The sequence below is a fragment of the Suricata suricatta genome, chromosome 4 (assembly GCF_006229205.1).
Source record: "Suricata suricatta isolate VVHF042 chromosome 4, meerkat_22Aug2017_6uvM2_HiC, whole genome shotgun sequence".
NCBI classification, from domain to species: domain Eukaryota; kingdom Metazoa; phylum Chordata; class Mammalia; order Carnivora; family Herpestidae; genus Suricata; species Suricata suricatta.
The window spans coordinates 149918240-149933516 of record NC_043703.1 but is presented as its reverse complement, the minus strand read 5'-3'; the positions used below and the strand labels follow the sequence as shown (position 1 = coordinate 149933516).

Below are 15277 nucleotides of genomic sequence, written 5' to 3'. Positions count from 1 at the left end.
GCCCCGGCTCCGGCCCGCCCCCTGGTGGCCACCGAGCTCGGCCTGTGGCCGCCGTAAATTTCTGGCCTTTCTGGAACTTTGGGCGCTGACTGAGCACTGACTGCGGGAGGCCCGGCTCCACCTGCGCCACGCCCGCTGCTCCCCCACCCTGTGCCCTCCACGTGTCCCGCACCCAACCCCGCACCCCGTGCCCAAACCAGCGTCCTGAGCCAATCCAGCGGTCAGGAGGCACGCAAGGAAAAACGGAGGAGGCCCGTCTGTAACTCCAAGGCGCCTGTTTCACCCTTAAGAGCGCCCAGAATGTCCCGTTTCAGAAGGTAAATAACTTACAACCCAGCGAACAAGGTCAATTAGACCCGGTTGCGGGGCGTTATCTAAAGCAGCAGAAGCAGACTCCCGAGGCCTCCCAGAAGCCTCCCCAACAAGAGCTTCTCAAAGCTGTCTTTTCTGTCCCGTGCTAAGGAGGTGTTCTGACCTTGTCAAACCCGCCCCCCGCATGGAAGACTTCGTGAGACCCCTGCAGATAGGCTCTGGACTATCAGGGGAATGAGGTCCAGCTCAGCACAGCAAGGACAGGAGCGGTGGGTGGCCAGGGGTCTGCATGAGGGTCAGGGATGGAAAACTGGAGAGACAGCAGGGGTAGGGGGTTTCTTGCTAAACCGGGATTCTTGCTGAAGGCAGGCCAAGGCTTAGACATCAGGTGGGGATGTGGAGACCTGATCATATTTGGAGGGTGATCGGATATCCCGGGGGGAGGGGGCGGGGTGGGGATTGTCTGTCAACTGCCTGAACCGGATTCTTGCTAAGACTGGGCCATCCATGCAGGCTGAAGGGGGCGAGTGGGGTCAGGGGCAAGGCGCCGACTGGGGGAGAAGGATCAGAGGAGTCTTACCTCCAGGTTTCCCTTTCATAGAGCTGTTAAAACTCTCCCTCCCTCTCTGGGTGCGGACCCCTGTCTCAGGGCACCCTTCCTTGCTAATGACACCCCCTCCCACGATGCTTCCTTCCCTCTGGGAAGAGGAGGGGAGGCATTTGCTTGACTGCATTTTCCCGAAGAAACCGCCTCGTTTCCCCACCCCCAACCCCCAGTTCTCCTATCAACAAACTCCAGCTCTGTGGACACCAGGTGGGCACATAGTGACATTAGTCAATGTGTTTGTGCTGCTCTGATGTCGAGAAACTAAAAAGACAGGATTCTGCTTGGTTCCTGCCAGTAGTCAGACTCCATCACAAAACTACTCTCTGCTTTTTCTCATGGCCTTTTCATGCATTCATTCATTCACTCTTTCTCTCTCTTTTCCTTCCTTCCTTCCTTCCTTTTCCCTCTTTCCCTCCTCCCTCCCTTCCTCCTTCCCTTTCTCCCTTTCTTTCTTTCTTTCTTTCTTAATTTCTTTCTTCTTTCTTTCTTTTTCTTTCTTTCTCTCTTCCTTTTTCTGCCTGCCTCACTCCCTGTCTCCTTTTTTTCTTCTCTTTTCTTTCTCTTTCTTTTCCTTCCTTCCTTCCCCTTCCTTCCTTTTCCTTCCCTCCTTCTTTCCTCCCTCCCTTTCTCCTCCCTCTCTTCCTTCCTTCCTTTTTTTTGCCTCCCTTCTTCCCTCTCTCTCCCCCTTTTTTCTTTTCTTTTTCTTTCTTCCTTTCTTTCTTTCTCTCTCTCTCTCCCTTCCTCTCTTTCCCTCTCTCTCTCCTTTCTTTCTCCCCCCACCTCTCTCTCTCTCTCTCTCTCTCTCTCTCTCTCTCTCTCTCTCCCGAGCTGGGCCTCTGTTCCGGTCCTGCAGGCTGCTCAGTGGACAGGAAGCTCAGTCCCATGGGGTTGGAGCCCTTGATGCTGTGGTGCTGGATAGAAGCTGCTGGAGCTGCCTGGAGCTGAGCCTGCACTGAGCCTGTGGACCAGACAGCCCGAGAGGATCTAGGGAAGCACTTACTTCCCAAGCACAGGTGGGGGGGGGGGGGTTGTGAAGAAGGGGACTCCCCCGCTGTCACTGCAGCTGGCAGCTTGCCGGTCACCAGTGCCTTGCGGGAGTGAGACTCCGCCCTGGCCCAGGGTTCCTGCCAAGAATGTGACTATTCCCTGTGATAGAGAGACCCCGTCCCTGAGAGCCATCCCACTTTCTGTCTCTGCGGGTCCTGCTTGCCCCTGTGCAGCTCCAGTGGATAATTGTATACAATGCACGGAATGTGGGATCTAAATCTGATATTTTCTGCTTCCTGCCTGACTCAAGGAGCCCCCTCCATGGCTGAAGCTGCAGTAATGCAAACCACATTGCTGGGTATCTTACAATTTCCCTTCGCACTGCCCTGGGGGAATGCTCCGGGGGCCAGCCTCCCCCCCTCAGGGCCCCAGGGGCAGTGCAGCCCACAGCTCACAGGGAGTCTGAGCGGGGCTCTGGCCACACCGTGCACCGACACTGCCCATTTCTGGTGGGGCATGTCTTCTGGGGGCCTGACTTGCCTCTGTCCTCTGAAGCAATGCTTCAGATGCTTGGGCATCCCAAGTGGAGCGAGGCCACCGCCACCCTGGTTATTCAGCGCCTGCTTCCAGGCACGGGCCTGTGACCCTGCTGAGCTCTGAGGATGTAAGAGACACAGGCTTCCTTGGTGGGGCCACACATCACTCAGGAACAACGGGGGTCAACATGGATGCGGCCGAAGATGCACAGGGAAGGGCCTATGACTAAGTCCGCCTGGGGCTGGGGCAGACAAGGAGTTCTTCCAAGAGGAAGCCATGCCACACCTGGGTGTCGGAAATGTTATTGCTGAACCTTGGGTGTTCTCATCCGCCAAATGCGCATAATGGAAGCCTTTCATTCAAAGTACTACTGTGCAGAAATAAGATTAAATATGGCTGGGATGGCAGGAAGTGTATGAGAACCACTGTAGATTAGCTACAAAAGCCATCCACAACTCCTTCCTCTTTAACTTTTACTGCCACGGAGGCTGGAAGGTAAAACACTCACGGCCCCAGCCTCCCGTGCAGTTAGAAGACCGCATGTGACAATTCTGGCTGTTTGTACAGAAGTCACTGTGGACGATTTACCTCGCTAGGAGAAATCTCTTTGTTTCTTCCCTGTCTTCTGCCTGGAAGGGATATGTAATGCTGGAGAGGCAGCAGCCATGTCGTGACTATGAGGCACAAGCCTGAATTTGGGGCCTACACATTAAGGATGGAAGAGGCTGGGGACCTGATGGCTTCTGAACTCTTATACAACCCTTAGACTCTTTCTTGAGATTCATCAAGACTTTTCCTTGCACAACGCTTAGACCAGTCTAAGTGGGGTTTTCTGCAATGGATTCCTTATTGGTTCAGTTGTAAAGTACTTACATAAGGCCTGAAATAAAAACTACTCAATGTGGGAGGGATGGTAAGGATCCTTGAGAGAAGACATCAAGTATGTCCTAGCCAAGGGTGCAAAGCTAGGGTGCCTTCAGAGAGCACAGTGTGCTCAGGGCTGAGATGAGCATGCAGAGGGGTGGTGAGACGGCGAGGTTTGGGGGGCCTTGTGGCACACCAAAGTGTTTATACTTATCCCAAAGAAGTGAGTGGACTCCCAGGATGAACAAAGGAAAAGAATATTTCAGGATGGGGACAGGGGGCGGGGGCGTGCAGGGGGGAGGCATTGATGCACAGTGCCTTTCTGGGAAGCCTGGGCCAGAATCAATGCTGGCGGACAGGAAGGAACTGAGAAGGTAGGATGGTGAGTGTAGAACCCTTCTCCAGAAGCTTGATTCTGAAGCAGAGGAGGTGAGCGGGTGACTTTCTAGAACTGTCATACAGATATCATCCAGAAAAAATACAGAAAACATGGATACACAAATAGAAAATAAAATAAAATTCATTCCTTCTGTACCAGGCGTAACAACTCTTCCCCTCTTGACATTTTGTTCTCTATCTATGTACAGCTTTGAAACAATATAAAATCTTACTGGATGTCCTGTTTTGTAACTTGCTTTTTCATTTCCCACCCTGCGCATACCTTTCCATGTTAAATTACCTCCCAAGCCATCATTTGAAATCTTTTACTGAGGATGAGGCCACGTGCCGACATACTGTCCCCGACTTGCCCAGTCCTTATGCTGTGGGTATGGAATGGAAAAGTGCTGTGTGTGCCGTGGGAGATGGGCGGGGGGGGGGGGGGGGTCTTTGAATGCTAGCTATCTGGTGTGAGCCAGATACAGTGGGAGGCAGCTTGTGTTAGTGTCAGAAAACACTTTGGTGAGTCTCTCTGTACTTTGTTGAGTAAGGGAGGGTCTTGGGATATTGGGAGAAGAGCAGTTAGACCAAGAGCTTAATCTCTTTGCATCAAAAAGTAATCAGCCTTTGGGAGTTGTCTGCTGGAAGCTTCTGAGCTCCTGAAGAGAAGGGTGGGCATCCAGCCAGGCAGGGAAGGACCCTGTGACATGGTGGCACTGTGGCAGCCCTGATCCTGTTGTTTGTAAGGCTCCTCTTGGGGCACAGAAGATCCAGCCTTTCTATCTGGATAGTAAAGGAAAGGGACTTCTGAGGTCTGGAGAACCCGGACGCACGCACAGGGACACAAACTTCTCTGTGGCTTTGATAATTGCCAGCAGACATTCCTCAGGGGGACTGGGTGAAGACCTCCTCCCAAACCCACACCAGCCCTGGATTCATTTTCTTACATCCTCTCAAATTTGTGAAGTGAAAAGTGATATTTCTTGTTTTGAGAGTGCATTTATTTGATTCCTAGTGAGGTTAAACATGTTTCCACCAGTTTGTTGGCTTCAGAATGTTTCTTTGTAACGCTCCTGTTTATTTCCTTTGTGTGTGTTAAAAATTGGGCTGTTGAGGGCACCTGGATGGCTCAGTCGGTTAAGCCTCCCACTCTTTATTTCAGCTCAGGTCATGATCTCAGGGCTGTGGGATCGAGCCCCGCATCAGGCTCTGCACTGACAGCATGGAGCCTGCTTGCAATTCTCCCTCTCTCACTCTCTCTCTCTCTCTCTCTCTCTCTCTCTCTCCTCTCTCTCTCTCTCTGCCTCTCCCCTACTTGCACGCATGCACTCTCTCTAAAAATAAAAAAATAAACATTTTAAAAGTTTGGGCTGTTTGTCTTTTTCTTATTGATATGTAAGAATGCATTATAAAAAGATACTAACCTTTTCTGATATGTATTATCCCTATGTGTCTTTAACTTATTTTCCCCTAAGTTCTAATTTTGAAAAAGTTTCAAACTCCCAGGAAAAAGGAAGGGTTCACACCGCCTTGACCTAGCCTCACAGACCGCCCAGGGAGGGGAGGGGCGGGGGGAGGGGAAGCAGGGCTGGGCAGAGGGGGCTGAGCCCATAGTGACAGCAGAGGCTCAGCCTATGGCAGGAGGGGCTCAGGTACCTGCTCCCCGAGTCCTCCTGAACTGAGCGGGAGGAGGCAGGACTTAATATCCCCACACTGACTAGGTCAGTCCTTGGTCGTGAGTTCCCCCAGGAGGGGTCTGACCTTGGTGAGGCATCGCCCTTCAAGGGAGGATGAGCAGAGACTCAGTCCTCCCAGCAAGGAGAGGGTCAGCCCTGGAGAGGGGGGTGGGGCAGGCGAGGAGCTGCACAGGCGTTAACAGTGCCATTAGCAAATGGCTTTATCCTTTCTCTCTCTGCATTTTTCCTGAAACACCAAATAGTGGTAGACGCCATGACACTTCACTCTAAATACTTCGGCTCGTCCTTTCTTAGGAGGACAGCGTTCTCCTTCATAACCACAATGCAGCGGTCCTATCAGGCAACGGGACATCGATACATTACTATTACCTAACGTACAGTCATATTCCAGTGTGCTCAGGCGTCCCAATAGTGATTTTTATTTACATCCCCTTCCTCCTCCTCCCAATCCAGAATCGAATTGAGGACCGTGCATTGTAATTAACATGTTACTTAATTTCATGTGCATTTAGGCTCCATTCTACGGTTCTCAGGCCTTTCCATCTTCCGTGATGCTGTCATCCAATTGTGCAGGCTACTCCTCAGCTGGTATTCGCCTAGGGATTTCTCGTGGTTGGATGCACGCCATTGTTTGGCATGTGATCACATCAGGTGACATGTGATGCTAGCGTCTCCCACGACTGGTGATGTTGAGTTGAATCATTTTCTTTTTTTTTTTTTTAAGTTTATTTATTTATTTGGGGGCGGGGAGAACAGAGGAGGAGAGAGAGAGAGAAAGAGAGACAGAGAGAATCCCAAGCAGGCTCTGCACTGACAGCACAGAGCCTGACAAAGGGCTCGATCTCACAAACTGTAAGATCATGACCTGAACCTAAATCAAGAGTCGATGCTAAACCAATTGAGTCACCCAGGGGCCCCTGGATCATTTCTTAAGGTCAGTTCTGTTTCTTAAATTTTTTGCATGTAGCTTTTAAGATTTTAATGTAGCCAGACCTGGACATTCCTGTTGGTAGTTTCTACAATGAAGTTATACTTAGGTAAGTATTCCTTACCCCAGACTATGTAAATATTCACACGTTTTTTCCCAGATATATTTCCTACAATTGATTCTTTGATTCACTTGGAATTTATTTTGGTTTATGTCATGAGATAGGGTCATTTCCCCCCTAAATACTTAGCCAAGTAACCAGGACCATTCACTGGAAGTTTTCTTGAACAACTTGTCCTTTCTCACTGGAATTATCACCATTTCGTATGCCAAGTACTCACAAACATCGTTATCTGGACTCCCCATTCTGTTGTCTTGATCTGTCAGTTCAGCCTCAAGTGCTACATGGGAATTGCTTTACATGGATATCTAATAATGAAGCTCTCTGAGGCATATTTATTGTTTTGTGATATAAAAAACATGCATCTGATTTTATTTTAGTTTATTTTTTTAAATTTTTTATTTTTTAATGCTTTTTATTTTTATTTTTGAGAGACACAGAGAAACAGTGCAATCAGGGGAGGGTCAGAGAGAGAGGGAGACACAGAATCTGAAGCAGGCTCCAGGCTCTGAGCTAGCTGTCAGCACAGAGCCTGATGCGGGGCTCAAACCCATGAACCATGAGATCATGACCTGAGCCGAAGGCGGATGCTTACCCCACTGAGAGACCCAGGCACCCCATGCATCTGATTTTAGATGGAGAAAGAAATGAGAGGGATCCCTGAGGAGAGAATAGGGCTCGGACACAGAGGATGAGTGTAAGGATAGCGGCAGATGCACACCTTGGGTGTGGATGCTCCCTCCTCTTCCTCTACTCTGTCCACCTGGCCTCTCAGTGTCATCCATCGAGGGCATCTTTCATGTCACACACCAAAATCTAACTCATTCTTTTCTTTTTTTAAGTTTATTGATATGGGGGGGTGCAGTGTGAGCAGGGTAGGGGCAGAGAGAGATGAAGAGAGAGAATCATAAGCAGGATTTGCGCTGTCAGCATAGAGCCCAATGTGGGACTCGAACTCGTGAACTGTGAAATCATGGCCTGAGCTGAAATCAAGAGCCAGATGCTTACCCGTCTGAGCCATTCAGGCATACCTTAACTCATTCTCATAATAGAGGAAGAGCAATCCATGTGAGGGTGTGTCATAATTTTTTATTTGGCCCTATTAAAAGCCCTTTTGGTAATATCCAATTTCCACGATTTCTTCTATTTTAAAAATCCTTGTATACTCATTTTTGCCTATGTGAGTAGACTCATAAAAAATTAGAGTCAAAGGATTTCCTTCTTTAAAATGTTGGTGCTGTCATGGGGTGCTTGGGTGGCTCCGTTGGTGAAGCGCCCCACTTCAGCTCTGGTCATGATCTCATGGTTAGTGGGTTCTAGCCCCGTGTTGGGCTCCGTGCTAGACAGCTCAGAGCCTGGAGCCTGCTTCAGATTCTATGTCTCCCTCTCTCTCTGTCCCTCCCCGACTTGCACTCTGTCTCTCTCTCAAAAATAAATAAACATTAAAAAAATAAATAAAATAAATAAAATGTTGGTGCTGTCACATTGCTTTTGGAAAATCTATGAACTCACCTTCCTGCCAAGGGTGTACGGAACACCCACGTGTCCATTGCTCACCAATAATGGGTTTCACTAACGTGAGAAGTAAAGAAAAAATGGCATCACTCTGTTCTTTTAATTTGCAATGATTTGCTGGTGGCTTTGAGGATTTTGATTCTGTCTCCCAATGTTTCCCTGACCCTCGAAGATTTGTGTCCCCAACATCACGATAAGCATTTTGATTAGAGTCCTCTAACTTTTTGCCCAACCCAGGAAGGAAGTCTGGGAAGACAGAACCGAGCTAGGGCATTGCCTTAAATTAAGGTATTATTTGGAGTTGGATCAGCTACCTAGGAAATCGGGGAGCACGGAGGGGAGGCTATGGCCTAGGGCCAAGTTTATAGGCAGCTTCCTTCTCTGCAGAGCAGCCTCAGAGACTGTCTCTTGCAGACAAATCTCACAGATGTCTTTATCACGTGAGCCAGAGACCTGAGAGAGGCCACCCAACATTTAACCCTGGGTCCCCCGGTTAGCCCCGCGGTACTTCCCCACTGGACACTCTGCTGTGGAAACCATGGCACATTTTGGTCCCAATGTCCTCATCCTTGGGGATAGCTTCGAGGTCTCACATCCCGGATTGGGGGACACAACTGGTTCCTCCAACGCCACTCCTGAGCCATGCCCTGCCCCCATCTGCCCAGACAAAGACAGTATGGTCCCCTACTCATGTGTGCCTAGAACAGAAGCCCTGGGCTCCTATCTGACCCAGATTAAAGGACGGGGCATTACCAATCATGGAACATTCTAAGAGCAGCTGTTTTGTTTTTTTTTTATTCCAGGAGTTTGGTTTTTTTTAACCTTAGTTTTCCATAAAGGTGTCCAAGAAAATCTCCAGGACATTCAGACAACTGATATTCACGAGACGGCAGGCTGATAGAAGGGAAAATTCTCAAAGACAGAGGCCCTACAGAGGATATTGGGATGTATAGGTTAAAGTCACTAGCCTTCCAAAGGTTAAAACAAGACTTGCCCAGAAAACAATAAAAGCCACTATTGAGCCACTCACTGTGGAAACGATTTTACCTACTTTATTTCCTTCACCCTTTGGCACACCCTGACAGGTAGGATCCCTACCACGAGGAGGTGGAGGGTGGCAGGTTACTTAACTTAACCGAGGTCACAAAGCTAGTGCACTGCAGAGTGCACTTCCCGGTTTGGAAGCCAGGTCTTTATCATGACCCCATACTGTAGTCTCTTTCCTGACCTCAGGGGAGGCCTGTGATCCTTGTTCCCTCATCTCCCAGACACCTCACAGCTTCAGGTAACCTGGTTCAACTGCAGGGGTCCTGGAGCAGGGGCTCCTTGGTCTTCCCCCAGCCTGGCAGGGCAGGCCTGGGCTTTGTAGATCTGAGCGGGCGAGAGCTCTGCCCTACTATGATGCTGTTATAATCCGTGACCAGCAGATGGCAGTGTCCACCAGCCCTTCACCATTTGTTCCTAAGGGAAGGAAGGGCTCTGAGAGGTCCCCCCCCCGTGGAACTTCCAGGAACAAGGCCACCCACTCTCTTCTCTGTCCCCTCCACCTCGCCCACCTAGCAGCCCAGGGCCCAGGGGCCAGGCGGAGCAGGTGGCCCCAGGGCCAGGCTGCAACCTACTTGCTGTGGATGCCGGAGCTGCTGCCCGGCAACTTGGGGAGAGGCAGCCCTGGGTTGAGCATGGGAAATTCCTGGGAGCCTGAGGAAGGCCAGCCCTGGGCATCGGACAGAGGGCTAAGCCAGAGCCCTGCTGGAATTTTCCCACACCTGCAGCGCAGGCAGCCCCATCCCAGCTCTTCCTGGGGGAGAGGACTGCAGTACATCTCCAACTGAGGGGAGCTTGGCTGCACCAGATGCAGCGGTAGGCGGCTCCCTCTCTGTCACCATCTTCCCTTCACACTTTCCCAGCAAGACCTTCTCTAGGGGCAGAGTCCCAGGCTCACACAGGGGCCTGGCTCCTCAGCACCAACCCTCTCTCCAGCTCTGAGTCTCAAGGAGCAGAGGCGAGAAGGGTCCAGACTGAGGGAGGCTCCTGACTGGGTCTCTGGCAGTGGGGCCACCCCCACGTGCTCTCCACCTCTCACAGCTGGACCCACTGTGGCCCTTTGATTGTCGACCTCACTGTGCACTTGCCGGGAAGGGCTGAGGGACACGCAGTCCAAGGTTAGGGGCTGGAGTTGGAGTTGGTCTTTAGACTTTCAGGAGCATCAACCAACCACAGCCAATATAATGCTCAGCGGGTGGACAGGCGGAGCCTGAGCCCTCATCTGCCTCACCTACAGGGTGCCTGAGGCACAGCTGGGATGACACCTGCTGGGCTGCATGGACAGCAAAGGCACAGGATCACAGGAGGGACCCGCCATCCCAGAGGGCTCAATGCTGGTCACTTCCTTCCTCAGAGACTTGGCTTCCTTGTGGACCACAGAGCCCTGGAGCAGGCCATCTCTAAGGGACCTGTCATCAGGCATGGAGGCCCAGTGTCTGGTGTGGCAGGAGTCACTTGCTCCAGGCTGAGCAGGCTGCAGCTGGGGCTGGTGCAATTTCTGGTCCCTGAAGGTGACTATAAGGTGGCTCTATCTGGCAGAACCCAGGACAATGGCTGACCCTTGAACAACAAGAGGTTGAACTGCACGGTCCACTTATACATGGATTTATTTTGATAAATACAGGACTGTACTTTAAATGTATGTTCTTTTCCTTATGATTTTCTTAATAACTTTTGGTTTTTTCCCCAGTTTATTAGAATACATGTTATAATACATAGAACATACAAAATGTGTTTATTATTGATGGTTTATGTTATCAGCAAGGCTTCTGGTCTACAGTATACTATGAGTAGTTAAGTTTTGGGGGAGTCAAGAGCTATATTCAGATTTTTGACTGTGCAGGGGTGGGGGATGGGCACCTAACCCCTGCCTTATTCAAGGTCACATGTAATGGCCTAAGTGGCATCAGCCCAGTGTGCCAGGCTCATGCTGCAGGTGACGTGTAAAGGTGCTTTTGGGAGATGCTGTGGCTCTCACAGGTGCACATGAAGAACTTCCTCACGCTCAGGGCTATGAGAAGGCTGTGTGGGGTATGGGGCTCCCCATCTCTACAGGCACGCAAGACAGCCGGGTAGCAGTTTGTCATGATTCAGGCATGCTGTGCCAAGCTGGCCCAAATAACCCAAAATGTCCCTTTAGATCCTGGGATTCCACGACCTGGTCAGAGTCCTGGTGCTCTGAGCAAGCAGACAGCTTCTGCAGGGAACGGATGAGCAGCAAAGTGCTCTCCAAGGGAAGGGTCTGGAGGTCCGAGTGTGGGGACCATTCCTCTCCACCCGAGTCGAGTCGATAAACGTGAGCCCGCCACCAGGCTGCTTTCATCCTCTCCTTGCCCCCCCCCCCGCCCCCACTACGGAGCCAGTCCAGCCCCTCTCTCTGAGATGGTAACCGCTGGAGTCTGGAGTGCTGGGGGCCAGGGGGGTGGTCACCACACTGATGAACAGTGAAAGGGTCTTCTGCCAGCCCTCTCTGAACTTCCTGCACTGGTGTCAGGTCCTCGGCAGCCGCTTCCCAGTGACGTCTGGGGCAACACAGAGGACAGAGGAAACTCCCTTCAAAAGCAGCACGAAGAACACAACTTCCAGTTCTCCCACCTGGAGCATCTACCAAAGGCCCCCTGCACCCCCCAGGAGGAAGCCCCAAGTCAGCCTGGGCCTGCCTGGCATCTCGGGCCCAACAAGGGCCACCTGCTCTCAGAGGCCTCAGCCTTACGGAGTCAGGGAGGGAGGACCAGAAACCCCCGGCCTCACATTTCTCCATCCTCAGGGAGGGCACCATCTTCATTCCAGATGGATACTGATTCATGGGCCCAGGGCATCCAGAGACTGGGTTCAGGTTAAGCCCTGGATGCAGGCCTGACTTGTGAAGCCATCGGGTCACATCATGGAAACTTAATTGTTGGACCACATGCTCCTGGTAGCCCGTCCTGCTCTGAGCCCTGTGGCTTCTGGAGCTGCAGGCAGGCCCTGCTGCTGCTGATGACAGAACGTGCTCAATGGCAGACATTGTGAGCTCCAGGCTGGCAGCCGGGGCGAGAAGGTGTCCCCAGGGGGGTGCCTTCAAGGTCTTCACCTAGACATGACCTGAGAGTTCATTCTCTGCCAAGAATTTTCCAGAGAGCTAGAGAGGAAAGGCAGGACACTGTGCCTCTTCACTGGAGTTGGGGAGGGTGTTACAGACCAAGCCTTCACACTCCTACTTCCCCTGTGGGCAGCCAAGGGTTGGGTAAAAATAGCCGGTGACTCCAGGCTCTGTCATTCACCAGGTGATCCTGCACAAGGTGTGGACTTGCTTTGTAACTCCACTTTCTTTGTCTATAAAATGGGAACAATAATACCTACCTCACAGGGTATAGATGGCAGGAATGAAGTAACAGGAGGTGTGTTAAGCAGTTGGCATGGTGCCCATGATTCAGAGAACAGATGGTTACTGTCACTATTTCAGGGTAAGGAGACTGAGCCAGACTTGGAGGCGTGGCTCAAGCGTCCCCATGCCTGCCTCCTCTCTGGGCTCAGCTCTAGTGCGCCCTCTGCTGATAAAAAGGCTCCCCCGCCCCCAGCCCTGGCTTTCCATGTGTCTATCCTGCGCATTGCTGAATCTACAACGCATAGAAGGCAACTGGCTGTAAGTATTTACAGGAAGGAAGGAATGAATTGGGGGATGAATGAATGATTGACAAGAAACGCAGGTGAGAGCGGTTAAGTCCTGGCTCAAGAACAAACAGCTGGTGGGCAGTCTTTTCCCAGAGCGTCCCAGTGCCTGTGAGCCAATTCTCTGTGAGCCACCATCACCCGTGGGCCCCAGGACAGACCAGGGGCAGGGAGAGTGGGGGGGCAAGGCTACCGAGCCTCATCTGTGTCAGCCTGTTATCCTGGCCACACACAACACTCCCGGAGGTGAGAATCCTCCCATTTTACGGATGAGGAAATTTGGCCTCAAAGCAGCTAAGTGGTCTGCTTCCACAGGGACATCAAGAATTCAGGAATACGAATTCTGGAGCCCAAAGGCAGCTGCAGGGCAGAAGACTCCTAAGATCAAAACGTGTTCATTCAGCATGGGCTCTGCCAAGTCTGTGCCAGCACCTTCCCATTCTCTCCTTGCTCTTACGAGGTCAAGGCCAGGCTTAGAGCTTGCACTACTGAGCCCAGCCCAGGGTTCCCAGGGTATTTATACAAATCATAATCAAAGATTGCTCATGTGTAGGGGGAAAGGAGCTAGAAAGACAGCAGGGACCCAGCACTGGCAAGGGCCAAGGGGCCCCTGGCTGGGCTGCAAGAGCCTGACCAGTGTCTCCAGGGGGAGGCTCTGCCAGATAGTTGCCTTAGTTTCTGCAGAGCCACTTTGTACCAATGCCAGACAGAGAGGGAGACCTGTGGCCAAGGCCTTGCTTGTTGCTGACACTCCATCCCCGGTCCCCAAAGCAGGGTGCCACCCTTGTCATCCCGACCCCTCCCATCTCAACCACACCTTCCTACAGTAATCTCAGGCCTTCCTCCTCTGCTACCTGGTGGGCCTGGGGTCACAGAGGAGTGGCCCCTCGCCAGACCTCCCCTCCTGCTCCCACCCGTCTCCGGGGGTGATGAGCGGACCAAAGTGCCAAGATGAGCAGGCGCGGCGTCTCCGCGGTGTTCAGCATGATCACTGAGTGGCTCCTTTGGGACCAAACAAACAAATGGTTGGTGCCGGGGAACTCCCTGGGCTGGGCTTCTACCGTGGGTCAGCGTGGCGCAACCGGGAGAGACTTGGGACTCACTCGGCTTTGGGTCCTGTGGCATCGTGCTGACGCTGATCAACCCAAAGTGACCATGACGCACCGACCCCGTCTAGGTTTCAAGTTTGGTAGCAAATGAAAACTTAAAGGAGAAAGCACGCGTCTGCGCGGCTTTAAGGGTCCGTCCGGCTCAGGTCCTCCATCTGCCTACCAAGAAGACCTCGTCCATCCGCTGGAGTTTCCACGCTGGGGCTGAGCGGATCAACAGACGTCGCCGAGCTCCCTACCCCGCCCGAGTGAGCTCAGGGTGCGGCGCGCCGCGGCCGCCTGCCGTTCCCTCCGCCCATCACCCATAACCGCGGCCAGAGAAGTACGGAGGCGCCAGCCTGGGGCTCTCTGCTGCCCGCCCTCCCTGCTTCTGGCCGCGCCCCAACATACCCGGTAGCCCGTTTCCCTTGGCCTGCACCCCAAGACGGCCGGCGGAAGGTCATCACTTTCGCTGCACAAATGAACTCGGGGCGCTGCTCCCGCGCCGGACTCCCCACATTACCCCGGGGCTGCCTCGGTAATTCCTGCGCTCCTCTGAGGGCTTGGCTCCGGCTTAAGCGCATGTTCTGAGCGCAAACCGTTGCTTTCCAATTGTCGGTCCACGTCCATCTGTCTTCCGGCCTGCTCTTCCAGCCTAGCCCTCTCTTCCCTACGGGTTCCCTCCCCTGCTCTGGCCGCGCGCTCTGGTCTTCGGAGGCTGTGTCGGGCTGGGCAACCCTCGAACCGGTGATGAAAAATGCACCTCGGTGGCAGCACTGCCTGCGCGCCCTGGTGGCCCCCGTGCGCCCTGGTGGCCTCTCTGTGCGCCCTGGCCCCGAGGTCGCGGCACTGACCGGCGGGGCCGAGTCCTTCTGCGACCCCACCTCTGGCGTCCCAGGCACTCAAGGAATTGGAGCGGGCGGGGGGCGGGTGCTTCTCCGCAGGGGAGTGGGGACGAAGCTGGGCGGGTACGCGCGACGCCTCGGAGCCTCTAACTCCCGAGGGCGCATTTGGCTCGGGGGCGGCGTGGGCAGCGGGGGTCGCACCGCCTCGGGGAAGGGAGGCGGGGCCCCGGTTTGTGGCGGGAGCCTCGGGCGGGTAACACTCGCAAGGCGAGAATGGGGGCGAAGCGCCACAGCGCCGGGAGGAGGCTCCTGTCCCGGACTCCGCGTTAGGCCGGAGTGGGGGGCGCGGCGCTGCCACGCCAGTGTTCAGCAGGGGGCGCTGCTCCGGGCGTTGGGCGGGGGTGGGGTGGGAGAGGAGGTGGGGGCCGCGACTTGCTGCGCACACTTCCCCCATTATTAAACACTATGTTCAAAAGGCGCCGGGGGACTTCCCGGAGCCACGGAGCCCGCGCCGCCCGCCCGCCTGGCCCACGGAGCCCATGGACCTGAGCGCGGCCGCCGCGCTGTGCCTCTGGCTGCTGAGCGCCTGCCGCCCCCGCGACGGGCTCGAAGCGGCCGCCGTGCTGCGAGCGGCGGGGGCAGGGCCGGGCGGGAGTCCGGGGGGCGACGGCGGCGGCGGCGGCGGCGGGCGGACCCTCGCCCC

General features: G+C 53.5%; 2 protein-coding genes across 2 annotated transcripts in view; one reads left to right on the top strand and one right to left on the bottom strand.

The window, feature by feature from the left end:
- Positions 1 to 15028, bottom strand: part of HS1BP3 (HCLS1 binding protein 3) — a 45903-nt gene extending 30875 nt beyond the window's left edge. Inside the window, exons 1-2 of the mRNA XM_029938568.1 lie at positions 14493 to 15028; positions 14141 to 14162 (exon numbers count right to left, since the gene is read on the bottom strand). Coding sequence (XP_029794428.1) covers positions 14141 to 14162; positions 14493 to 15028 — 558 coding nt within the window. The remainder of the gene's footprint in view (positions 1 to 14140; positions 14163 to 14492) is intronic.
- Positions 15029 to 15113: 85 nt separating this feature from the next.
- The window catches only part of GDF7 (growth differentiation factor 7), a 4160-nt gene continuing 3996 nt past the window's right edge, over positions 15114 to 15277 (top strand). The window contains exon 1 of the mRNA XM_029938567.1: positions 15114 to 15274. Within this exon, the coding sequence (XP_029794427.1) occupies positions 15114 to 15274 (161 nt within the window). The remainder of the gene's footprint in view (positions 15275 to 15277) is intronic.